Consider the following 27,827-nt stretch of genomic DNA (forward strand, 5'->3'; position numbering starts at 1 on the left):
GTGATTAATTTAAAATATTGCTCTGTGTAGATGTCAGTGATTAATTTAAAATATTGCTCTGTGTAGATGTCAGTGATTAATTTAAAATATTGCTCTGTGTAGATGTCAGTGATTAATTTAAAATATTGCTCTGTGTAGATGTCAGTGATTAATTTAAAATATTGCTCTGTGTAGATGTCAGTGATTAATTTAAAATATTGCTCTGTGTAGATGTCAGTGATTAATTTAAAATATTGCTCTGTGTAGATGTCAGTGATTAATTTAAAATATTGCTCTGTGTAGATGTCAGTGATTAATTTAAAATATTGCTCTGTGTAGATGTCAGTGATTAATTTAAAATATTGCTCTGTGTAGATGTCAGTGATTAATTTAAAATATTGCTCTGTGTAGATGTCAGTGATTAATTTAAAATATTGCTCTGTGTAGATGTCAGTGATTAATTTAAAATATTGCTCTGTGTAGATGTCAGTGATTAATTTAAAATATTGCTCTGTGTAGATGTCAGTGATTAATTTAAAATATTGCTCTGTGTAGATGTCAGTGATTAATTTAAAATATTGCTCTGTGTAGATGTCAGTGATTAATTTAAAATATTGCTCTGTGTAGATGTCAGTGATTAATTTAAAATATTGCTCTGTGTAGATGTCAGTGATTAATTTAAAATATTGCTCTGTGTAGATGTCAGTGATTAATTTAAAATATTGCTCTGTGTAGATGTCAGTGATTAATTTAAAATATTGCTCTGTGTAGATGTCAGTGATTAATTTAAAATATTGCTCTGTGTAGATGTCAGTGATTAATTTAAAATATTGCTCTGTGTAGATGTCAGTGATTAATTTAAAATATTGCTCTGTGTAGATGTCAGTGATTAATTTAAAATATTGCTCTGTGTAGATGTCAGTGATTAATTTAAAATATTGCTCTGTGTAGATGTCAGTGATTAATTTAAAATATTGCTCTGTGTAGATGTCAGTGATTAATTTAAAATATTGCTCTGTGTAGATGTCAGTGATTAATTTAAAATATTGCTCTGTGTATGTCATGTCATGTGATTAATTTAAAATATTGCTCTGTGTAGATGTCAGTGATTAATTTAAAATATTGCTCTGTGTAGATGTCAGTGATTAATTTAAAATATTGCTCTGTGTAGATGTCAGATTGCTCATGTGATTAATTTAAAATATTGCTCTGTGTAGTGTAGATGTCATGTGATTAATTTAAAATATTGCTCTGTGTAGATGTCAGTGATTAATTTAAAATATTGCTCTGTGTAGATGTCAGTGATTAATTTAAAATATTGCTCTGTGTAGATGTCAGTGATTAATTTAAAATATTGCTCTGTGTAGATGTCAGTGATTAATTTAAAATATTGCTCTGTGTAGATGTCAGTGATTAATTTAAAATATTGCTCTGTGTAGATGTCAGTGATTAATTTAAAATATTGCTCTGTGTAGATGTCAGTGATTAATTTAAAATATTGCTCTGATGTCAGTGATTAATTTAAAATATTGCTCTGTGTAGATGTCAGTGATTAATTTAAAATATTGCTCTGTGATGTCAGTGATTAATTTAAAATATTGCTCTGTGTAGATGTGATTAATTTAAAATATTGCTCTGTGTAGATGTCAGTGATTAATTTAAAATATTGCTCTGTGTAGATGTCAGTGATTAATTTAAAATATTGCTCTGTGTAGATGTCAGTGATTAATTTAAAATATTGCTCTGTGTAGATGTCAGTGATTAATTTAAAATATTGCTCTGTGTAGATGTCAGTGATTAATTTAAAATATTGCTCTGTGTAGATGTCAGTGATTAATTTAAAATATTGCTCTGTGTAGATGTCAGTGATTAATTTAAAATATTGCTCTGTGTAGATGTCAGTGATTAATTTAAAATATTGCTCTGTGTAGATGTCAGTGATTAATTTAAAATATTGCTCTGTGTAGATGTCAGTGATTAATTTAAAATATTGCTCTGTGTAGATGTCAGTGATTAATTTAAAATATTGCTCTGTGTAGATGTCAGTGATTAATTTAAAATATTGCTCTGTGTAGATGTCAGTGATTAATTTAAAATATTGCTCTGTGTAGATGTCAGTGATTAATTTAAAATATTGCTCTGTGTAGATGTCAGTGATTAATTTAAAATATTGCTCTGTGTAGATGTCAGTGATTAATTTAAAATATTGCTCTGTGTAGATGTCAGTGATTAATTTAAAATATTGCTCTGTGTAGATGTCAGTGATTAATTTAAAATATTGCTCTGTGTAGATGTCAGTGATTAATTTAAAATATTGCTCTGTGTAGATGTCAGTGATTAATTTAAAATATTGCTCTGTGTAGATGTCAGTGATTAATTTAAAATATTGCTCTGTGTAGATGTCAGTGATTAATTTAAAATATTGCTCTGTGTAGATGTCAGTGATTAATTTAAAATATTGCTCTGTGTAGATGTCAGTGATTAATTTAAAATATTGCTCTGTGTAGATGTCAGTGATTAATTTAAAATATTGCTCTGTGTAGATGTCAGTGATTAATTTAAAATATTGCTCTGTGTAGATGTCAGTGATTAATTTAAAATATTGCTCTGTGTAGATGTGTGATTAATTTAAAATATTGCTCTGTGTAGATGTCAGTGATTAATTTAAAATATGTGTAGATGTCAGTGATTAATTTAAAATATTGCTCTGTGTAGATGTCAGTGATTAATTTAAAATATTGCTCTGTGTAGATGTCAGTGATTAATTTAAAATATTGCTCTGTGTAGATGTCAGTGATTAATTTAAAATATTGCTCTGTGTAGATGTCAGTGATTAATTTAAAATATTGCTCTGTGTAGATGTCAGTGATTAATTTAAAATATTGCTCTGTGTAGATGTCAGTGATTAATTTAAAATATTGCTCTGTGTAGATGTCAGTGATTAATTTAAAATATTGCTCTGTGTAGATGTCAGTGATTAATTTAAAATATTGCTCTGTGTAGATGTCAGTGATTAATTTAAAATATTGCTCTGTGTAGATGTCAGTGATTAATTTAAAATATTGCTCTGTGTAGATGTCAGTGATTAATTTAAAATATTGCTCTGTGTAGATGTCAGTGATTAATTTAAAATATTGCTCTGTGTAGATGTCAGTGATTAATTTAAAATATTGCTCTGTGTAGATGTCAGTGATTAATTTAAAATATTGCTCTGTGTAGATGTCAGTGATTAATTTAAAATATTGCTCTGTGTAGATGTCAGTGATTAATTTAAAATATTGCTCTGTGTAGATGTCAGTGATTAATTTAAAATATTGCTCTGTGTAGATGTCAGTGATTAATTTAAAATATTGCTCTGTGTAGATGTCAGTGATTAATTTAAAATATTGCTCTGTGTAGATGTCAGTGATTAATTTAAAATATTGCTCTGTGTAGATGTCAGTGATTAATTTAAAATATTGCTCTGTGTAGATGTCAGTGATTAATTTAAAATATTGCTCTGTGTAGATGTCAGTGATTAATTTAAAATATTGCTCTGTGTAGATGTCAGTGATTAATTTAAAATATTGCTCTGTGTAGATGTCAGTGATTAATTTAAAATATTGCTCTGTGTAGATGTCAGTGATTAATTTAAAATATTGCTCTGTGTAGATGTCAGTGATTAATTTAAAATATTGCTCTGTGTAGATGTCAGTGATTAATTTAAAATATTGCTCTGTGTAGATGTCAGTGATTAATTTAAAATATTGCTCTGTGTAGATGTCAGTGATTAATTTAAAATATTGCTCTGTGTAGATGTCAGTGATTAATTTAAAATATTGCTCTGTGTAGATGTCAGTGATTAATTTAAAATATTGCTCTGTGTAGATGTCAGTGATTAATTTAAAATATTGCTCTGTGTAGATGTCAGTGATTAATTTAAAATATTGCTCTGTGTAGATGTCAGTGATTAATTTAAAATATTGCTCTGTGTAGATGTCAGTGATTAATTTAAAATATTGCTCTGTGTAGATGTCAGTGATTAATTTAAAATATTGCTCTGTGTAGATGTCAGTGATTAATTTAAAATATTGCTCTGTGTAGATGTCAGTGATTAATTTAAAATATTGCTCTGTGTAGATGTCAGTGATTAATTTAAAATATTGCTCAGTGATTAATTTAAAATATTGCTCTGTGTAGATGTCAGTGATTAATTTAAAATATTGCTCTGTGTAGATGTCAGTGATTAATTTAAAATATTGCTCTGTGTAGATGTCAGTGATTAATTTAAAATATTGCTCTGTGTAGATGTCAGTGATTAATTTAAAATATTGCTCTGTGTAGATGTAGTGATTAATGTGCTTTGTGTAGATGTCAGTGATTAATTTAAAATATTGCTCTGTGTAGATGTCAGTGATTAATTTAAAATATTGCTCTGTGTAGATGTCAGTGATTAATTTAAAATATTGCTCTGTGTAGATGTCAGTGATTAATTTAAAATATTGCTCTGTGTGTAGATGTCAGTGATTAATTTAAAATATTGCTCTGTGTAGATGTCAGTGATTAATTTAAAATATTGCTCTGTGTAGATGTCAGTGATTAATTTAAAATATTGCTCTGTGTAGATGTCAGTGATTAATTTAAAATATTGCTCTGTGTAGATGTCAGTGATTAATTTAAAATATTGCTCTGTGTAGATGTCAGTGATTAATTTAAAATATTGCTCTGTGTAGATGTCAGTGATTAATTTAAAATATTGCTCTGTGTAGATGTCAGTGATTAATTTAAAATATTGCTCTGTGTAGATGTCAGTGATTAATTTAAAATATTGCTCAGTGATTAATTTAAAATATGTGTAGATGTCAGTGATTAATTTAAAATATTGCTCTGTGTAGATGTCAGTGATTAATTTAAAATATTGCTCTGTGTAGATGTCAGTGATTAATTTAAAATATTGCTCTGTGTAGATGTCAGTGATTAATTTAAAATATTGCTCTGTGTAGATGTCAGTGATTAATTTAAAATATTGCTCTGTGTAGATGTCAGTGATTAATTTAAAATATTGCTCTGTGTAGATGTCAGTGATTAATTTAAAATATTGCTCTGTGTAGATGTCAGTGATTAATTTAAAATATTGCTCTGTGTAGATGTCAGTGATTAATTTAAAATATTGCTCTGTGTAGATGTCAGTGATTAATTTAAAATATTGCTCTGTGTAGATGTCAGTGATTAATTTAAAATATTGCTCTGTGTAGATGTCAGTGATTAATTTAAAATATTGCTCTGTGTAGATGTCAGTGATTAATTTAAAATATTGCTCTGTGTAGATGTCAGTGATTAATTTAAAATATTGCTCTGTGTAGATGTCAGTGATTAATTTAAAATATTGCTCTGTGTAGATGTCAGTGATTAATTTAAAATATTGCTCTGTGTAGATGTCAGTGATTAATTTAAAATATTGCTCTGTGTAGATGTCAGTGATTAATTTAAAATATTGCTCTGTGTAGATGTCAGTGATTAATTTAAAATATTGCTCTGTGTAGATGTCAGTGATTAATTTAAAATATTGCTCTGTGTAGATGTCAGTGATTAATTTAAAATATTGCTCTGTGTAGATGTCAGTGATTAATTTAAAATATTGCTCTGTGTAGATGTCAGTGATTAATTTAAAATATTGCTCTGTGTAGATGTCAGTGATTAATTTAAAATATTGCTCTGTGTAGATGTCAGTGATTAATTTAAAATATTGCTCTGTGTAGATGTCAGTGATTAATTTAAAATATTGCTCTGTGTAGATGATTAATTTAAAATATTCAGTCAGATATTAATTTAAAATATTGCTCTGTGTAGATGTCAGTGATTAATTTAAAATATTGCTCTGTGTAGATGTCAGTGATTAATTTAAAATATTGCTCTGTGTAGATGTCAGTGATTAATTTAAAATATTGCTCTGTGTAGATGTCAGTGATTAATTTAAAATATTGCTCTGTGTAGATGTCAGTGATTAATTTAAAATATTGCTCTGTGTAGATGTCAGTGATTAATTTAAAAAATATTGCTGCTGTGTAGATGTCAGTGATTAATTTAAAATATTGCTCTGTGTAGATGTCAGTGATTAATTTAAAATATTGCTCTGTGTAGATGTCAGTGATTAATTTAAAATATTGCTCTGTGTAGATGTCAGTGATTAATTTAAAATATTGCTCTGTGTAGATGTCAGTGATTAATTTAAAATATTGCTCTGTGTAGATGTCAGTGATTAATTTAAAATATTGCTCTGTGTAGATGTCAGTGATTAATTTAAAATATTGCTCTGTGTAGATGTCAGTGATTAATTTAAAATATTGCTCTGTGTAGATGTCAGTGATTAATTTAAAATATTGCTCTGTGTAGATGTCAGTGATTAATTTAAAATATTGCTCTGTGTAGATGTCAGTGATTAATTTAAAATATTGCTCTGTGTAGATGTCAGTGATTAATTTAAAATATTGCTCTGTGTAGATGTCAGTGATTAATTTAAAATATTGCTCTGTGTAGATGTCAGTGATTAATTTAAAATATTGCTCTGTGTAGATGTCAGTGATTAATTTAAAATATTGCTCTGTGTAGATGTCAGTGATTAATTTAAAATATTGCTCTGTGTAGATGTCAGTGATTAATTTAAAATATTGCTCTGTGTAGATGTCAGTGATTAATTTAAAATATTGCTCTGTGTAGATGTCAGTGATTAATTTAAAATATTGCTCTGTGTAGATGTCAGTGATTAATTTAAAATATTGCTCTGTGTAGATGTCAGTGATTAATTTAAAATATTGCTCTGTGTAGATGTCAGTGATTAATTTAAAATATTGCTCTGTGTAGATGTCAGTGATTAATTTAAAATATTGCTCTGTGTAGATGTCAGTGATTAATTTAAAATATTGCTCTGTGTAGATGTCAGTGATTAATTTAAAATATTGCTCTGTGTAGATGTCAGTGATTAATTTAAAATATTGCTCTGTGTAGATGTCAGTGATTAATTTAAAATATTGCTCTGTGTAGATGTCAGTGATTAATTTAAAATATTGCTCTGTGTAGATGTCAGTGATTAATTTAAAATATTGCTCTGTGTAGATGTCAGTGATTAATTTAAAATATTGCTCTGTGTAGATGTCAGTGATTAATTTAAAATATTGCTCTGTGTAGATGTCAGTGATTAATTTAAAATATTGCTCTGTGTAGATGTCAGTGATTAATTTAAAATATTGCTCTGTGTAGATGTCAGTGATTAATTTAAAATATTGCTCTGTGTAGATGTCAGTGATTAATTTAAAATATTGCTCTGTGTAGATGGCAGTGATTAAGTTAAAATATTGCTCTGTTTAAATGTCAGTGATTAATTTAAAATATTGCTCTGTGTAGATGTCAGTACTTAATTTAAAATATTGCTCTGTGTAGATGTCTGATTAATTTAAAATATTGCTTTGTGTAGATGTCAGTGATTAATTTAAAATATTGCTGTGTGTAGATGTCAGTTATTAATTTAAAATATTGCTCTGTGTAGATGTCGGTCATTAATTTAAAATATTGCTATGTGTAGATGTCAGTGATTAATTTAAAATATTGCTCTGTGTAGATGTCAGTGATTAATTTAAAATATTGCTCTGTGTAGATGTCAGTGATTAATTTAAAATATTGCTCTGTGTAGATGTCAGTGATTAATTTAAAATATTGCTCTGTGTAGATGTCAGTAATTAATTTAAAATATTGGTCTGTGTAGATATCAGTGATTAATTTAAAATATTGCTCTGCATAGATGTCAGTGATTAATTTAAAATATTGCTCTGTTTAGATGTCAGTGATTAATTTAAAATATTGCTCTGTGTAGATGTCAGTGATTAATTTAAAATATTGCTCTGTGTAGATGTCAGTGATTAATTTAAAATATTGCTCTGTGTAGATGTCAGTGATTAATTTAAAATATTGCTCTGTTTAGATGTCAGTGATTAATTTAAAATATTGCTCTGTGTAGATGTGAGTGATTAATTTAAAATATTGCTCTGTTTAAATGTCAGTGATTAATTTAAAATATTGCTCTGTGTAGATGTCAGTACTTAATTTAAAATATTGCTCTGTGTAGATGTCTGATTAATTTAAAATATTGCTCTGTGTAGATGTCAGTGATTAATTTAAAATATTGCTCTGTGTAGATGTCGGTCATTAATTTAAAATATTGCTCTGTGTAGATGTCAGTGATTAATTTAAAATATTGCTCTGTGTTTATGTCATTGATTAATTTAAAATATTGCTCTGTGTAGATGTCAGTGATTAATTTAAAATATTGCTCTGTGTAGATGTCAGTGATTAATTTAAAATATTGCTCTGTGTAGATGTCAGTAATTAATTTAAAATATTGGTCTGTGTAGATGTCAGTGATTAATTTAAAATATTGCTCTGCATAGATGTCAATAATTAATTTAAAAGATTGCTGTGTGTAGATGTCAGTGATTAATTTAAAAGATATCTTTGTGTAGATGTCAGTAATTTATTTTTTTTGTGAATCAATGTTTTATGATTGTTTAGTTTTATTCGTAATGAGAGTTAGAAGCAATTATTTTAAAATACATTTTGTAACAAGTTTAGTTGAGTAACTTGGTAAGAGTCGTACATTGTGTTTATTATTTATTGGTGTGGAGATCAGAGAATGTTGTGTAACATTTAGTGATGCCAATGATGTATATGTTGAGGCTTCAACATGAAAAAGGAACAAACAATTTTAGAGGTACTGGATATGACCATGGTAACTTGATGAAATGCAAGTGAACTGAGCTTGGATAGTTTGATGATAACAAGTCAAACTATTTTTCTTGATGAAATTATAAAGCAGTTGAATATGTTTAAGTGGACTTCTGACAAAAAAATAACTATATAGTGTTTGTTGTGCATGTGTTCATTTTTTCAAATTTACCACCAAGAAATCACAGACACCTACTATAGAGGAATCCTTACCCCAACAACAATATTAATACTAAAGAAGTAAGTTTTCTGACGTATTTTGTCTAAATTTTGGACATGTTGCCTGAATGTTGTCCTTTTCATTTTTATTTTTTAAAATTATTTTGAAGAATATTTTACACAGATGTAAATATTTACAGCTCAGCCTTTTGTGTATAATTAGTTTTATTTTCTTCAATTTTTTTGTTTAGGCTAAACTAAGGTATGATCCTGTTGAACTGGATCCTGAAGAAATGTGCCGAATGGCCACAGAACAACCACAGGTGTGTCGTTTTAATACTGTCTGCTGAGATGGTAATTTTTTTGGCAGTAAGAGAAACAGTAATACTGTTAAAGTTAGCTGCGTACTGGGTGTTTTACTTTTAAAGATTTATTTAATGCAAAAATAAGTAAGGCCATCTACTCATATTTTGTGATATGTATTTTCTGTCTTTGCACACATATGTAGTCTAGTATGCAGAGATTCAGTTAAAAATCTGCCAGTGCTTGTTAATTTTATATCAAAGTTTAAGTGTCTGTATAGTTCCATATTAAAAACTAAAAAGTTCTCAAGGCACTGGAATATACTTGGTGTGTTTATGTAATAACCTCTTTTTTATTTAGGAATTGTCCCTGGTGGCTGGGCAAGAACTCGTGATGCTTATAACATTAAAAACTTTGTTTACAATCCCTCAGTTGGTGCATCACAGATTGTGCACCTTTGTACTTTACAACAGAATCTGTGTATTAACTTATTCACCTGACTCTGGTATAAATGTTTGTAAAATAAGAATTTTTTCATTGCTTGAGGACATTATGGTTGGAAAGTGTAACTTAAGTAATGTTATATTCATCAAACTGTAGTTCAGCCATATATGTTTATAGTACATTGACACCTCATAATTAGAAAGTAAGTTGTTTGAAGTATTGCTTTCCTACACTGTGTATGAATGTCTTTTTTGAAGGTTCAGGTGATATGAACTATGACCTGATGGCAACTAATCAGATATGGAAATGAACACCACTTTTTAGATTTCATTTTGTTTGAAATTGTAGTTAATTTCTATTTATAGTTTTGGGTTAAAGAAGAATAACTTATTAATTCATAAAACAGACACCAGCAAAATGTTATAACCTTGTTAATGCTGGTCTCTGAAATTTCTTGTCATCCAGCTGGGTTTATTCACCTAATGGGTATTATCAAATGATAGACTTAAAGTGAAAAAACTGTTCAAACTTTAGATTTAAGGTTTTAGTATAATTTTGACTTCACTTTAGTGGTGAGCTTGTTTCACACAATAAATACATTTCAGGATACAACCATGTAGGTACATTTAGGTAATCATAGATGTATATTATTTTGAAAACAAGTGAAGTTAGTTCTGTTTTTGTTTTGTTTTTTTAATTAATCTCCAACAAGTCACAGACACTTACTGTACAAGAATCCTAAGCCTAACAACAACACAGTTCATATTTATACTACCAATACTGCTTCAGCATCATTTATTCACAAATTACTCGTAGATTAAGAAAAATCAGAGTTTACTCTTTAAATAAAATGGAAACTCCATTGCTAAGACTTAAACTGTTTTTGTGTTCAGTGTAATATACGTCATTTCAAGTTGTTAACAAACAGTGAACAGTTTCTTGGGAAACCTGATGTTGTTAAAATATTGGTATTTGTAATGTTCAGAAAGTTCAAAACTTATTTTCTGTTTGCTTTCTATAACACTAGGTTTTGGCCAACTACTCAGTATCTGATGCTGTTGCCACCTACTATCTGTACATGAAGTATGTTCATCCTTTCATATTTGCTTTATGTACAATCTTACCCATGGAACCTGATGAGGCAAGCAACCTTCATATACATATGTATATATTTGTGTGATATATATTTACATGCATTTATACTTATCAAATATTCTTGTAATGAAATTCTTTAAAAATTATCTTTTTAAGAGATTTGGGGATATCATTCATAGTGTGTTACTAGGATTGTAAGTTTTCACTGAATTGTTTTAGATACTGATTTACATTGTTCAAAGAGACAAATTAATTAATAAATATGACAAAGAGATTGTGTAACATTTGAGAACTCTTAAAACAAAATTCAAGAGTTGTACAAAGTAATAATGTCTGACAAACAAGCTTAAAATTTTTATCTCTCTTTATTTCAATTTAAAGGCTTAATAACCTCTTTTTAAACTTCTTTGGTCAGTAAATTTTATTAAGTTTTCCATTTCTGTTATCCATAAGCTTTAGAACTTTGAAACTAAATTGATAAATATGTTGTTTTAAAAATGACTTTCTTCTGTCCTCTACACAGGTGTTACGTAAAGGTTCAGGGACTTTGTGTGAGGCTCTTTTAATGGTTCAAGCCTTCCATGTGAATATTATTTTCCCAAACAAACAAGAAACAATTTTGAACAAAATGACTGATGATGGGCATGTTTTAGACCAAGAGACTTACGTAGGTGGGCACGTGGAAGCGTTAGAATCTGGGGTGTTTAGGTCCGATCTGCCCTGTAGGTTTAGACTGGTGTGTATATGTTTCAACAAAACAAGACATTATTTAGAAGGACTGTGCTTACTTTTTTAACACTTGTTCTTTTCTCTCAAAATATTTATCATCATTTGTCTGGAGAAAAAAATTATTCAACCTAAAAGCTTTAATTGTATATTTTGTGAAAATTTAAATTGTTGTTAATAAACTGTATGGTATACAGGAGTAATATAATTAAAGTAAAACCAGAGAATGCCTTTAAAAAAAAACAGTTTTATAGTTGTGGAAGTTTTTTTGCAAGATTAATTTATTTGGCCACTGAAAACTTGTTTGAAAACAAAAGTTGAAATCCTTTTGAAGTTGAAATTGTGAAAAACTTGTAAAATGTTGTGAAACTTAAACTGTTGTTGTAGTATTAGTAAGGCCAACAACGAATGAACAGAACATTTTGATTATAAACAACATATTTATAATCTTTATTTTGTTTATAATTTTACGATTAAAAACTTGTTAATGTGTAAAATGTAAGTGTGTAAGTATTATATACATGTAAGTATTATATGCATGTAAGTATTATATACATGTAAGTATGACATATTTGATATACATTTAACATGAGAATTTATTTAATACTTTGTTGTATTAGGTTCCAGATGCTATTCAGAAATTGATAAATCAAGTTCCGAAGACAATGAAACATGCCGTTGAAGAGGAAGAAAGTATTCCCCTTGATCAGGTTACAAACTTTGAAGAAGTAGGTTTCGGGTTGTGTTATCTTCCTTAAATGAAATTTTAGAAAAACTAAGTCATTCTACTAAGAGAATACTCTTTATTGTTGAATAAGAATTATCAAGTCTATAATCAAGTTTAAATGCAATCAAACTTCTTTACATCAATAGCAATTAGGCCCCACATGGCCAAGTGGGTTAAGGTGTTTGACTCGTAATCTGAGGGTTGCGGGTTTGAATTCCATCGCACCAGATATGCTCGTCCTTTCAGCCATGAAGGCATTATAATGTGACATTCAACTCAATTATTCGTTAGTAAAAGAGTAGCCCAAGAGTTAACAGTGGGTGGTGAAGACTAGTTGCTTTGTCTGTAGTCTTTCACTGCTAGTGCAGATAGCCCTCGAGTAGCTTAGTGCAAAATTCATAAACAAACAAACAATCAAGAGCAATTAATGTTTCTTTTGTGAAATTTGTTCATACAATTCTTGTTTTTTCTAACTGTTAACATAATTATTGTTCTTATGCTGAGATGCTGTTTAAACTAGTTTAGGTTTTGAGTTACGAAACTACCAAATGTTATTTGAATTGCATGCAAGAATATAAAAACTAAATTTAAAAATGTATTTTATACATCATTGTAACAGTATCTACATTACTAAATCAATTACAACTGTGTAAGTTTATTCAATATTTTTAAATAGGTATGTAACGACATTGTGGAAAAACTGTCAGCCCTCAGAGATTGTCCATCTCGTCTGGAAACTCCAGTCATCTACCACTTGGATGTTGGAGCTATGTATCCAAATATAATTCTCACCAACAGGTTACAGGTAGAATTTATTATGTTAACCAGTGTTGTTTGTTTAAATAGCACAATGTGACTTGGTTTCTTAGATCAGAGGACATGTTTATCTGTAGCTCTTGTAATTCTAAATTTTAGTGAAAATGTTAAGCATTTCATTGATTTTTAATAAAATACTTCTACCAAAGATTTTTTCTTTTGAATTTATGAAACAGTTACTGAGATAGTCTAATCTGATAATTAAGAACCAACTTTTTAAAAAATAAAGTTTAGAGACAGCTTGAGTAGGTAGAAAAAGAAACTATTACAAACGTAACATTAACCTATGTCATCGTTAGGTATGGATCGTGATGTAAGCTTGTTAAAAGCTGAGTCATTCATAATTAGAATACAAATCCTTTTTTGTCTTACAGTTTCGTATTTCAATGTATATCCTCTAGAATCTCCTAAATGAAAGTTGTTTTTTTCCATTAAACCTTTATATTTTATCTACTCCAACAATAAATCTAGTGAAGAGAACACCAAAACAAAACATTTAAAAATACAAATTAGAGTTAACTTTTTTGCTAGTTTTAGAATTATTGTGATAATTATAGTTACTTACTCTAACATTCTCAGTTATCTAATACTTTTCTTGTAAAATGATTGTGGACTGTAACTGACAGTTATAGTTACTTACTCCAACATTATCAGTTATCTAATACTTTTCTTCTAGAATGATTGTGGAGCATGGCGGTGTTCCAGGTAATTAACCTTAGTGTGAGATCTCAATGTAAGCAACTGATGAAGTAAAAGTCATATAATACAGCTATCTTGTATTTATCTTGTGGAATGTTTTTCTTATATTTTGTCATCTGACAAGTTTAATATTTAAAGTTTATTTCTATTTGCCTGTATCAATAACTTCTAGTCAAGAGGATATGTCTTTAGCACTAATTCTTTCAAACTTTGTTGGCTGTCACAAACACATAAATATGTGTTTTAGAACATCAAACATCTCTGGGCAGAAGATATAACATTTCAAAACATTTACAGTTTTAACCAACCTTCCAATTAATCTATTAAAAGTTTAAAAAATACCTTTCATAACTAAGAGAAGAAAAACACAGTTGTTAATATTTATTTGTAGACACCAAGAGTAAATAACAGTATGAGCTGCTTTTTGTGTATTGACAAACAAAGAGAATTAGCAACTGTAAATAAACATTTTTTGAAAGATTGAAGGATATATTTGGAGTGTGTTATGTAGGCTTGACATTTATTTTGAATCTCAGTAAAAAAAAATAGATTTAAGCCTAAATTTGTGTTCTTCCTGTTTGTGTTTGAAAATCACATAAGGGTTGAAATGAATTCTAAAGAGTTCAGGTTTGTCACATAAATAAGTGAAAATTCTGAATTTAAGAAATTAAGATTTAAATAATATTAAACTGTAACTTTTAAACTAAAATCTGATGTCAGTTTATTGACATGGAGAGATAATAAAGTTAATTTAATAAAATTTTTAATGTAGTTCCATTCGAAAGATTGTTTGAATAGATTAGTGGAATTTTTTCACTTTTTTGAATGGTTCTTGACTGTTTTAGCCATCAGCCATGGTAGACGAAGCTGTCTGCGCAGCATGTGACTTCAACAAGCCAGGAGCAAAATGTCAGCGAGTATTGCCATGGACATGGAGAGGAGAATATAGTAAGTAATTTTTTTCTCAAAAGTTCCTGTGAAGAAACTGTTTCGTTAAGCACATACATCCAAAAATATCGGATCTCATGCATTTGAAAAAAAAGAGTGAGAGAAAAAACGATGGAGACAAAATTTCATACTTGTTACAAGAGGATTTACCACGTAATCCGTGATGACGAGAAAACCCACTTGTAGAGAAAAATATATATGTAAAAATGGCTCGTTTGGGTTGAGAAATCGAGGATTTACCACGTAAACCGTGATGACGAGAAAACCCACTTGTGGAGAAAAATATATATGTAAAAATGGCTGGTTTCGGTTGAGAAATTGAGGATTTACCACGTAAACCATGATGACGAGAAAACCCACTTGTGGAGAAAAATATATATGTAAAAATGGCTGGTTTGGGTTGAGAAATTGAGGATTTATCACGTAATCCATGATGACGAGAAGACCCACTTGTGGAGAAAAATATACATGTAAAAATGGCTGGTTTTGGTTGAAAAGTTGAGGATTTACCACATAATGTATGAAAATTATCATAGGAATTGTCTTGAAATTATTTATTGAAAGTTGAAATCTTGGGTAATAAGAATTTTCAAATAGATTTTTAGGTTTGATGTTAGTTTTTAAATTAACCGGTCTTTCATTTAAAGCTTGAGTCAGATGAAATATTTAAAAAAATATTTCAGTGAAATTTTATTATGTTAAGTTTGTTTCTGTAACTCAGATCTTTACAGAGAATTGGGTTTTGTTCATTTTATTTACAAATAAATAAAACCATTTTTTAAAAAATTTACAGTGCCTGCTAGTCGAAGTGAATTTCATCGAATTCAGCAACAGCTGGAGACAGAAAAGTTTCCTTCGTTAGAACCAGGAGGAAATGTACGAGGATATCATGAACTCAGTCAGGACGAGAAAGCAGCTGTAGAAAAGAAGAGACTCTCGGGTAAATATTTTATAAGTAGAGGGTTTGTAAAGGTCATGAAAACCTTTAATTTTGTGAAAAATATATTCATTGCTGGACCTCCTGGAAAAATGGTGGTTTATATTAATAGGTCCTGAAAAACACTGACATTATCTTCAGGATAATCATGTGAAAATTAATAAGCATTTCTTTAATAGTTATTGCCTAAAATTAATTCATAATGAAAAGAGAGATACAGAAATGCTATTCCAGGTGGAAAGAGTTAATATAATAGAAATAGTGTCATAAACTTTATTATTATGTATGAAATCGTCGTATGCTTAATACTGAAAAATGTTCCATTAAGGTCACCCACTGTTTATACAGTGATTTATGATGTTTTTAGTGATATTTTGGGCCCCATTATGAAATATTTTAGGGACAATCAGTGTTGTGATTTAACTTTTTTTATTTTTTATTATTAGTTTCAGACATAAAATTAATAAAATCCTCTAATAACTTGACAACACGTGAAATTATTCTGGACAATTGATTCTTCTAAAATATATTCTTTAAATGTGCATATATGTTATTATACAATGAGTCTTACATACTGAATACCATATTAAAGATATATGTTATTATACAATGAGTCTTACATACTGAATACCATATTAAAGATAAATGTTTTATTGACCAAGTTACCAGATCTTTGAAAATTCCTTTATTGGTGGAGTTACAGCATTAAACTGATAAAGTGTTTAATAAATAATGTAGTGTAACTGTGAAGATATACAGTATGAGTGAATATTTACTTGGTTGGCATGGTGATGTGTTGTACTGTTCAGCAGACAGTCAGTTTAAAGTTAGGTTGTTGGAAATTTGAAATAATATTTTAATACTATTTTGCTGAGATTACACTTGTTAGTTCCGGCCAAAGCACAGTATTTGGGTGAAAGGCACAAGGCTTTATCTCCTGGTGTTAAATTGAAGTAGACACGTAACTGTAAATGGCAAAGAATTTCTTGAGTGATTTATTCAGTAATAAGTATTCATTTAGAATTGAGTTTAATGGGTTGTTTTATAGTCTTTTGTTTTGCTTGATTAAGTGTTTTTAGTAACTCTGGTGCTACAAACAAAATTAAATGTTGGAAAATTATAATCTGGTCAAGTAACCAAAATTAGGTTGCACAAAAATTGAGGGTTTCCAGTTATTACTATTTTTAATTATTCCAGTTGTCCAACTGATTCAGCTCTTGGCATTACGATTATCTTTTGTTCAAATATTAAGTTACACTGTGTCATCCTTGTTCTGACCATTCTGGGTATTGAATCCTAATTTTAACATTATGATAGATTGCTTGTTTTAGTCTGTTTTAGTTAAGTTACATGAGAATAGTTTTATTTTTAGCCAACCTTTGAGATGTGATAGTAATTGATACATTAGCTTCAAGATTAATCACTTAGCAAATTCCATTATTCGTCTAACATAAATTGTGTTGATGAAAGTTGTTACGTGTTTGTTTTCATTTGTTCTTCATTGTTTGTTCATTCGTTAAAAATGAACCTTAATACGTAATAGAAGTATTTCTATATTGGAATTACTTTTCTAGATTATTGCAGAAAAGCATACAAGAAAGTGCACATGACTAGAAGTGAAATTCGTTACACGACAGTTTGTCAGAGAGAGAACTCTTTTTATGTTGATACTGTAAGAGCTTTCCGTGATCGGAGATATGAATTTAAAGGACTGTTAAAGGTGAGAACAAAAGTATAATTATATTGACCACTTATTTGGAAGACTAGTAAATTCTATGCTGAGTCAATTGTGATTAATTTTGAGATTTGTAAAGAATTTCTAGTAATTATTATTCTTGTTTATTGTAATGAAATTAGATTTTCAGAATTTTTTCATATTTCAGAGGCAAAACATAGTTCTAGTAAATGTTAGTTGAATTTCTTATTCAAAGCAATGGAATAATGCTTATGTGAAAACTGAAATTTATTTTAGAAAAATCATTGTTGATCTTATATTGTGACCTGAGAATTGTTGAAACATTTAAAATCATTGTTTTTTTTATCTGTTTTGTTGATCTAATAGTTACCTGATAATTGTTGAAACATTTAAAATCATTGTTTTCTTAATCTGTTTTGTTGATCTAACATTGTTACCTGAGAATTGTTGAAACATTTAAAATCATTGTTTTCTTTAATCTGTTTTGTTGATCTAATAGTTACCAGAGAATTGTTGAAACATTTAAAATCATTGTTTTCTTTAATCTGTTTTGTTGATCTAACATTGTTACCAGAGAATTGTTGAAACATTTAAAATCATTGTTTTCTTAATCTGTTTTGTTGATCTAACATTGTTACCTGAGAATTGTTGAAACATTTAAAATCATTGTTTTCTTTAATCTGTTTTGTTGATCTAATAGTTACCAGAGAATTGTTGAAACATTTAAAATCATTGTTTTCTTTAATCTGTTTTGTTGATGTAACATTGTTACCAGAGAATTGTTGAAACATTTAAAATCATTGTTTTCTTTAATCTGTTTTGTTGATGTAACATTGTTACCTGAGAATTGTTGAAACATTTAAAATCATTGTTTTCTTTAATCTGTTTTGTTGATCTAACATTGTTACCAGAGAATTGTTGAAACATTTAAAATCATTGTTTTCTTTAATCTGTTTTGTTGATGTAACATTGTTACCAGAGAATTGTTGAAACATTTAAAATCATTGTTTTCTTTAATCTGTTTTGTTGATGTAACATTGTTACCTGAGAATTGTTGAAATATTTAAAATCATTGCTTTCTTTTATCTGTTTTGTTGATCTAACATTGTTACCTTAGAATTGTTGAAACATTTAAAATCATTGTTTTCTTTAATCTGTTTTGTTGATCTAATAGTTACCAGAGAATTGTTGAAACATTTAAAATCATTGTTTTCTTTAATCTGTTTTGTTGATCTAACATTGTTACCAGAGAATTGTTGAAACATTTAAAATCATTGTTTTCTTTAATCTGTTTTGTTGATGTAACATTGTTACCAGAGAATTCTTGAAACATTTAAAATCATTGTTTTCTTTAATATGTTTGTTGATCTAACATTGTTACCAGAGAATTGTTGAAACATTTAAAATCATTGTTTTCTTTAATCTGTTTTGTTGATCTAACATTGTTACCAGAGAATTATTGAAACATTTAAAATCATTGTTTTCTTTAATCTGTTTTGTTGATCTGATAGTTACCTGAGAATTGTTGAAACATTTAAAATCATTGTTTTCTTTAATCTGTTTTGTTGATCTAATAGTTACCTGAGAATTGTTGAAACATTTAAAATCATTGTTTTTTTTTATCTGTTTTGTTGATCTAATAGTTACCTGAGAATTTTATATGCAAAAATGGCTCGTTTGGGTTGATATTTTCTCAACCGAAACGAGCCGTTTTTGCATATAAGTTTTTCAACAAGTGGGTTTCTCAACATCACTGATTACCTGAGAATTGTTGAAACATTTAAAATCATTGTTTTCTTTAATCTGTTTTGTTGATCTAATAGTTACCAGAGAATTGTTGAGACATTTAAAATCATTGTTTTCTTTGATCTGTTTTGTTGATCTGATCGTTACCTGAGAATTGTTGAAACATTTAAAATCATTGTTTTTTTTATCTGTTATCTTGATCTAATAGTTACCTGAGAATTGTTGAAACATTTAAAATCATTGTTTTCTTTAATCTGTTTTGTTGATCTAACATTGTTACCTGAGAATTGTTGAAACATTTGAAGTCATTGTTTTCTTTAATCTGTTTTGTTGGTCTAACATTGTTACCTGAGAATTGTTGAAACATTTGAAGTCATTGTTTTCTTTAATCTGTTTTGTTGGTCTAACATTGTTACCTGAGAATTGTTGAAACATTTAAAATCATTGTTTTCTTTAATCTGTTTTGTTGATATAACATTGTTGCCAGAGAATTGTTGAAAGATTGAAAATCATTGTTTTCTTTAATCTGTTTTGATTTCTAGGTTGCAAAAAAGAAAGTGGCAGAAGCAGTAGAGAGAGGAGATGCTGCTGAAATCAAATCAACTAAAAATCTGGAAGTGTTATACGACTCATTGCAATTGGCACACAAGTGTATTTTGAACTCTTTTTATGGATATGTCATGAGAAAGGGGTAAATAACTCTCTAGAATTAAATAATAAATTTTAGTTTCAGAAATTAGTTTGTTCTTGGATGTAAACTAGTTTTTGTGGCTTGTCAGCACGTGTTTGTTTATCAACACTGCACACAAAGTAAACAATTAGCAAGTACTGCAGTGGATTGGTACAGACATGAAATAGTTAGTTAAAGGCACTATTATTATTTCAAATGTTTAATTAATTGCAGTTAAAAACTTCTCAAGGATGAGGAGAGACCATTTGCTGAAAGTCAACCTCAATTAATAATTTAAATGACTCGGTAAATCGACAGTGAGATTTTTAGTACTGAAATCCAGGGTGTGATTCGTCTTGTCCTTTAGTGGCTTAGCAGTAATTCTGAGAGATTTTCACTGTTTTATATATCTACAGTTGGCAGAACATGAATAGCTCATTGTGTAACTGTATTTATCAAAATATTTTTTAAAATAATAATCCTGAATTTAACACATGTAAGATTATTACACAACTCTATAGTTTTTTTGTATACTCTATAGAATACAATAATGTTCTTGGCTCCAATGCTTATTTGTTTAGTTTGTTAATTGTTTTCAAAGTTGCTTTTCACTTTACAAATTTTTCTGGTGGAAATTTGAAACAGTGGAATCTGCCCTGGAATTAGTTTTGGATGAATAGGGTAGTAAGGTAAGATTGTGTGAAGCTTTTCTTGGGTCCTTAAAAACATATGGAAGTACATGAAACAGAGCACTAGTTTTGTTGTGTAAGTAACAGAGACTATTCTTTTCTAATGTTATTTTCTGTAACAGTATTGGTTAGAATGTTTAGTATATGTAGTCTTATTAGTAGTATATTACTATTTTATAAAGGTTATTTGGCATTGTTAGCTTAATATATGGATTTTAGATTATTCAACCTAAATTTCCACAGCTGACCAAATCTTGTGAGATATTACTGGGATTATGGCCAAAAGTATCCACCTTACAAAACAACACATTCTAATTTATTAATACGAACATTGCTGTTCAGATAGTTGGCTTTGATATGAAATTAATAGTTAATACCCTTAAGTTCTATATTAGTGTTTACTTTATCTTAAATCTGTCAAACAATCTTATTTAGGTTCAAAAAGTGTTGTATGATTTATTCTCAATTCATTGTTTCAGATACATTGATGAGTTAGTAATCTTTTTATGAATAATCACATACTGGGCTCAAACCAGTTAATTTTTCATGTGTTATACAAGACTTGTTCTTATGTAAATGTTGTTTTACACACAGATCATGTAATCTTCTGTTATATTTTACATAGTGCTCGCTGGTACAGTATGGAAATGGCAGGTATTGTCTGCCATACAGGTGCAGGAATCATAACTCAAGCCCGTGAATTAATTGAACAAGTTGGGTAAGAGGCTTGAACTTACAGTGAGAATAATGTGATTTGCCTGGGTTTACTACACATGAATGTTTTTGTGATTCACATTCTAAAGTTTATTAAACTGTTTTTGGTTTATGTTAAACCAAATTAGTTTAAAGTTCTGAATAGTACAAGGCAATGTTTTAAAATATTCTGCATGTCCACTAGCATGACACACGTGACATATTTTTTTAAAACATCTTTTTTTGTTTTAAACACTCCTTTGAAATATAAGATATTAAACATTCGGTGGAACCCTTCTAAAGCAGCCACCTTCGAGACTGAGACAAACCGGCTTGATTAGAGGGGTTCCACTGTACATAATTAGGGGTTATGTAAACAAAAAAGGGACTGTGATTGAATGAACCCCATTCAAGGGGTGACCGAATTTGAGGGGTTCCACTGTAAATTAGTCGAGGTAAAATCATTTCCTAGACAAACCAGTTTTCAATTTTGTTTGGTTACAGAGTTATTTAATAGAAAATTAGACCCCTCCTTCCACACCCACCTGTCTCTTTAAAGGGTTTGTTGGTAGAACTTTCTTACATATATCACTTATAACTAGTAGAAAGTCAAGGTTTTCATATATCAGATGATGTACAATATTTTATTCTGAACAGAAAATAGTCATTTTTACACATAGTACAATTCAATATTCTTGTTAAAAACTTAATTAATTAATTAATTGGATAAATTTTAATTCTCTTGTCACATAGAAAATCAGAAAAATGTTGATAGTTATGCATAGCTGTTGCATGTTATAAGTATGTGTTCTTTGGTACACCGTTTAATTACATAAAAATTATTTAGTGCTTTATTACCATCAGTAAAACATACTAGGCTTAGGTGTCATTGACAACAGACAGAAAGACAGGTAAGTACTTTGTTTCTTGTTTTTCATGTAACTAAAATTTAAAAACATGGATTTCTTTGTTTAGATTATTTAAGGTCAGATTAGGTAAAGTACACTCATAATAAAAATGTTTCATGAGACAAGCAGCATATTGGTAATGTAGTTCGATAGTGTAACTTGAGCTGCATGTGCCCCAAGTGATTTATAACTTGTGTCTTGTCAGATCATATGTTTTCTGGTTTACCTCTGTATGTCATTCAAGGAGTTTTGTCAGTTGAACTAATGGGTTAATCTGGTATCAGTTGTCATTTAGACACTTTTTACAACTCAAATTATCATGTTTTTACTCTCTTATGAATGACCCCCTGACCTTATCTCAGGATTTTATAAATAATAGTTTTCCAATAGTAATTCAATTTTTACATCTTCCACAAGTAATTCTGAAGCACATCATAGGAGTACTCTTATCAACAGGTGTTAGTTGAATTGTGTTACTTAAAATATGTATACACATCAAGTGTTTGTTATATGTAAGATTGTAATTGGTGACAAATAAAAGTTCTTAAATAGTTTCAATGCTGTTTTGAATTTCTGGTTATTTGTGAGATTTAGAAAGCACTACAGTATCGTGAGTCAGGGTGGTGTTATAAACAAGTGCTTTTTGTTAACCATCTGATAGACGTCCTCTTGAGCTGGACACTGATGGTATATGGTGTGTTTTACCTGCATCATTTCCTGAAAACTATGTGATAAGAACAACTAACCCTAAAAAACCAAAAGTAACTGTGTCGTATCCCGGAGCTGTTTTAAACATCATGGTTAAGGTATGCAGTTGTTTACTGAACTAGAAGTTTGATATTTACAAATAACCTTCTTTGTTTAATGTCGGAAGTGTTTGTTTGATTAAAAGGGATTGTTTTCATACCATGTGATCAGAGTGAAAGTAATGTTTTTGAGTTCTGATATAAATGAACTGTAATAAAGACAAAAACTATAAAAAAAACTTCTGTACAAACATCATATTTAGTTGAAACTGGTTTATTGTTTTAAAAGTTTCCTCATTATTACTGAGTAAGAAGATTAGTTAATATATTATCAATTATTTTTGAAACAGTTTCTTTTATCATTTTAAATTGGTCACAAAAACAAATTGAAAGTTTGATATTTTAAGTGTGAAAATATATTGTTTTGTTTTTGAATTTTGGGCAAAGCTGCACGAGGGCTATCTGTGCCAGCCGTCCCTAATTTAGCAGTGTAAGACTAGAGGGAAGGCAACTAGTTTTCACCACCCACTGCTAACTCTTGGGCTACACTTTTACCAACAAATAGTGGGATTGACTGTCACATTATAACTCCATCATGGCTGAAAGGGCGAGCATGTTTGATGCGACGTGGATTCAAACCCGCAACCCTCAGATTATGAGTCAAACACCTTAACCCACCTGGCCATGTGGGGCCTAATTGCTATTGATGTAAAGAAGTTTGATTGCATTTAAACTTGATTATAGACTTGATAATTCTGATTCAACAATAAAGAGTATTCTCTGAATAGAATGACTTAACCCACCTGGCGAGTGAAATATACATAAGTAAGCTTATAAAAATAAAACAACATACTTTTTTCCAGGACCAAAACACTAATAACCAGTACCATGAACTGATAGATCCAAACAAGATGACATACAAAATACGCAGTGAGAACTCAATATTTTTTGAGGTTGACGGACCCTATTTAGCAATGATTCTTCCAGCATCAAAAGAGGAAGGGAAAAAGTTAAAGAAAAGGTATTAGGATATTGAATATATGAATATACATTGTTTATAAGTCCCAGCAAGTATCTTGTATTAGGATATTGAATATACATTACTTATAAGTCCTAGCTAATATCTGGTATTAGGATATTGAATATACATTCTTATAAGTCCTAGCAAGTATCTGGTATTAGGATATTCAATATACATTACTTATAAGTCCTAGCAAGTATCTGGAAGATAAAAGAAAAATGATTTTAATAACATTTTCAACTTGCCTGTTGTGTGATATTTGTGTGTGTCAGCGTTTATATTACACGAAAGATGTTAACAGTTATTAAACATTTGATTTAATTAGATCTAATTAATAGAATTATGTAACAGCAAATGACAATAAAGATGATTTAATAATAATGGAGGTGAATTTTTATTTTAAAGCTGTAATATCTAAATTTAAGAAAAATTCTAAAAATCTACACAGGTTAGAAACTTTATTGTAAGCTATCATACTGTTATTTCTTTGACGTTATAATTTTTTTTTTGTCAACTCAGATACGCTGTCTTCAACTTCGATGGATCACTCGCTGAACTGAAAGGCTTTGAAGTAAAGCGCAGAGGAGAGCTTCAATTAATTAAGATTTTTCAATCATCAGTGTTTGAATCCTTTCTGAAAGGAAAGACTTTGGAAGAATGTTATGCTTCAGTTGCTAAAATAGCAGACTATTGGTTGGACGTTTTGTACAGTAAGGTAACATCTGAATGTTATTATATAACTGCAGACTATTGGTTGGATGTTTTGTACAGTAAGGTAACATCTGAATGTTATTATATAACTGCAGACTATTGGTTGGATGTTTTGTACAGTAAGGTAACATCTGAATGTTATTATATAACTGCAGACTATTGGTTGGATGTTTTGTACAGTAAGGTAACATCTGAATGTTATTATGTAACAGTAGACTGTTGGTTGGATGTTTTGTACAGTAAGGTAACATCTGAATGTTATTATGTAACAGTAGACTGTTGGTTGGACGTTTTGTACAGTAAGGTAACATCTCAATGTTGTTATATAACAGTAGACTGTTGGTTGGACGTTTTGTACAGTAAGGTAACATCTGAATGTTGTTATATAACAACAGACTGTTGGTTGGATGTTTTGTACAGTAAGGTAACATCTGAATGTTGTTATATAACAACAGACTGTTGGTTGGACGTTTTGTACAGTAAGGTAACATCTGAATGTTATTATGTAACAGTAGACTGTTGGTTGGACGTTTTGTACAGTAAGGTAACATCTGAATGTTATTATATAACAGTAGACTGTTGGTTGGACGTTTTGTACAGTAAGGTAACATCTGAATGTTGTTATATAACAGTAGACTGTTGGTTGGACATTTTATACAGTAAGGTAACATCTGAATGTTGTTATATAACAGTAGACTGTTGGTTGAATGTTTTGTACAGTAAGGTAACATCTGAATGTTATTATATAACAGTAGACTGTTGGTTGGATGTTTTATACAGTAAGGTAACATCTGAATGTTATTATATAACAGTAGACTGTTGGTTGGACGTTTTGTACAGTAAGGTAACATCTGAATGTTATTATATAACAACAGACTGTTGGTTGGATGTTTTGTACAGTAAGGTAACATCTGAATGTTATTATGTAACAGTAGACTGTTGGTTGGACGTTTTGTACAGTAAGGTAACATCTGAATGTTATTATATAACAGTAGACTGTTGGTTGGACGTTTTGTACAGTAAGGTAACATCTGAATGTTGTTATATAACAGTAGACTGTTGGTTGGACGTTTTTTACAGTAAGGTAACATCTGAATGTTATTATATAACAACAGACTGTTGGTTGGATGTTTTGTACAGTAAGGTAACATCTGAATGTTATTATATAACAGCAAACTGTTGGTTGGACGTTTTGTACAGTAAGGTAACATCTGAATGTTATTATATAACAGCAGACTGTTGATTGGATGTTTTGTACAGTAAGGTAACATCTGAATGTTATTATATAACAGTAGACTGTTGGTTGGATGTTTTATACAGTAAGGTAACATCTGAATGTTATTATATAACAGTAGACTGTTGGTTGGATGTTTTGTACAGTAAGGTAACATCTGAATGTTATTATCTAACAGTAGACTATTGGTTGGATGTTTTGTACAGTAAGGTAACATCTGAATGTTATTATATAACAGTAGACTGTTGGTTGGACGTTTTGTACAGTAAGGTAACATCTGAATGTTATTATATAACAACAGACTGTTGGTTGGATGTTTTGTACAGTAAGGTAACATCTGAATGTTATTATATAACAGTAGACTGTTGGTTGGACGTTTTGTACAGTAAGGTAACATCTGAATGTTATTATATAACAACAGACTGTTGGTTGGATGTTTTGTACAGTAAGGTAACATCTGAATGTTTTTATATAACAGTAGACTGTTGGTTGGATGTTTTGTACTATAAGGTAACATCTGAATGTTATTATATAACATTAGACTGTTGGATGAATGTTTTGTACAGTAAGGTAACATCTGAATGTTATTATATAACAGTAGACTGTTGGTTGAATGTTTTGTACAGTAAGGTAACATCTGAATGTTATTATATAACAGTAGACTGTTGTTTGGACGTTTTGTACAGTAAGGTAACATCTGAATGTTATTATATAACAGTAGACTGTTGGTTGGACGTTTTGTACAGTAAGGTAACATCTGAATGTTATTATATAACAGTAGACTGTTGGTTGGATGTTTTGTACAGTAAGGTAACATCTGAATGTTATTATATAACAGTAGACTGTTGGTTGGATATTTTGTACAGTAAGGTAACATCTGAATGTTATTATATAACAGTAGACTGTTGGGTGGATGTTTTGTACTGTAAGGTAACATATGAATGTTATTATATAATTACAGACTGTTGGTTGGACGTTTTGTACAGTAAGGTAACATCTGAATGTTATTATATAACAGTAGACTGTTGGTTGGACGTTTTGTACAGTAAGGTAACATCTGAATGTTGTTATATAACAACAGACTGTTGGTTGTACGTTTTGTACAGTAAGGTAACATCTGAATGTTATTATATAACAGTAGACTGTTGGTTGGATGTTTTGTACAGTAAGGTAACATCTGAATGTTATTATATAACAGTAGACTGTTGGTTGGATGTTTTGTACAGTAAGGTAACATCTGAATGTTATTATATAACAGTAGACTGTTGGTTGGATGTTTTGTACAGTAAGGTAACATCTGAATGTTATTATATAACAGTAGACTGTTGGTTGGATGTTTTGTACAGTAAGGTAACATCTGAATGTTATTATATAACAGTAGACTGTTGGTTGGATGTTTTGTACAGTAAGGTAACATCTGAATGTTATTATATAACAGTAGACTGTTGGTTGGATGTTTTGTACAGTAAGGTAACATCTGAATGTTATTATATAACAGTAGACTGTTGGTTGGACGTTTTGTACAGTAAGGTAACATCTGAATGTTATTATATAACAGTAGACTGTTGGTTGGATGTTTTGTACAGTAAGGTAACATCTGAATGTTATTATATAACAGTAGACTGTTGGTTGGATGTTTTGTACAGTAAGGTAACATCTGAATGTTATTATATAACAGTAGACTGTTGGTTGGATGTTTTGTACAGTAAGGTAACATCTGAATGTTATTATATAACAGTAGACTGTTGGTTGGATGTTTTGTACAGTAAGGTAACATCTGAATGTTATTATATAACAGTAGACTGTTGGTTGGATGTTTTGTACAGTAAGGTAACATCTGAATGTTATTATATAACACAGACTGTTGGTTGGATGTTTTGTACAGTAAGGTAACATCTGAATGTTATTATATAACAGTAGACTGTTGGTTGGATGTTTTGTACAGTAAGGTAACATCTGAATGTTATTATATAACAACAGACTGTTGGTTGGATGTTTTGTACAGTAAGGTAACATCTGAATGTTATTATATAACAGTAGACTGTTGGTTGGATGTTTTGTACAGTAAGGTAACATCTGAATGTTATTATATAACAGTAGACTGTTGGTTGGATGTTTTGTACAGT

The 27,827-nt window shown here is 29.5% G+C and overlaps 1 protein-coding gene across 2 annotated transcripts in view; it reads left to right on the plus strand.

The window, feature by feature from the left end:
* PolE1 (DNA polymerase epsilon catalytic subunit 1) overlaps nt 1-27,827 on the plus strand; it is a 377,829-nt gene that overhangs the window by 35,814 nt on the left and 314,188 nt on the right. Inside the window, exons 12-24 of one of the 2 annotated variants that reach the window (XM_076494118.1) lie at nt 9,144-9,215; nt 10,667-10,780; nt 11,258-11,470; nt 12,081-12,188; nt 12,864-12,992; nt 14,548-14,650; nt 15,444-15,590; nt 17,162-17,307; nt 19,572-19,720; nt 21,014-21,106; nt 22,651-22,795; nt 23,599-23,756; nt 24,276-24,471. In XM_076494118.1, coding sequence (XP_076350233.1) covers nt 9,144-9,215; nt 10,667-10,780; nt 11,258-11,470; nt 12,081-12,188; nt 12,864-12,992; nt 14,548-14,650; nt 15,444-15,590; nt 17,162-17,307; nt 19,572-19,720; nt 21,014-21,106; nt 22,651-22,795; nt 23,599-23,756; nt 24,276-24,471 — 1,773 coding nt within the window. The remainder of the gene's footprint in view (nt 1-9,143; nt 9,216-10,666; nt 10,781-11,257; nt 11,471-12,080; nt 12,189-12,863; nt 12,993-14,547; nt 14,651-15,443; nt 15,591-17,161; nt 17,308-19,571; nt 19,721-21,013; nt 21,107-22,650; nt 22,796-23,598; nt 23,757-24,275; nt 24,472-27,827) is intronic. The other variant, XM_076494119.1, reaches the window with a different exon arrangement.

This window comes from Tachypleus tridentatus, chromosome 3, assembly GCF_004210375.1.
Source record: "Tachypleus tridentatus isolate NWPU-2018 chromosome 3, ASM421037v1, whole genome shotgun sequence".
NCBI lineage: Eukaryota > Metazoa > Arthropoda > Merostomata > Xiphosura > Limulidae > Tachypleus > Tachypleus tridentatus.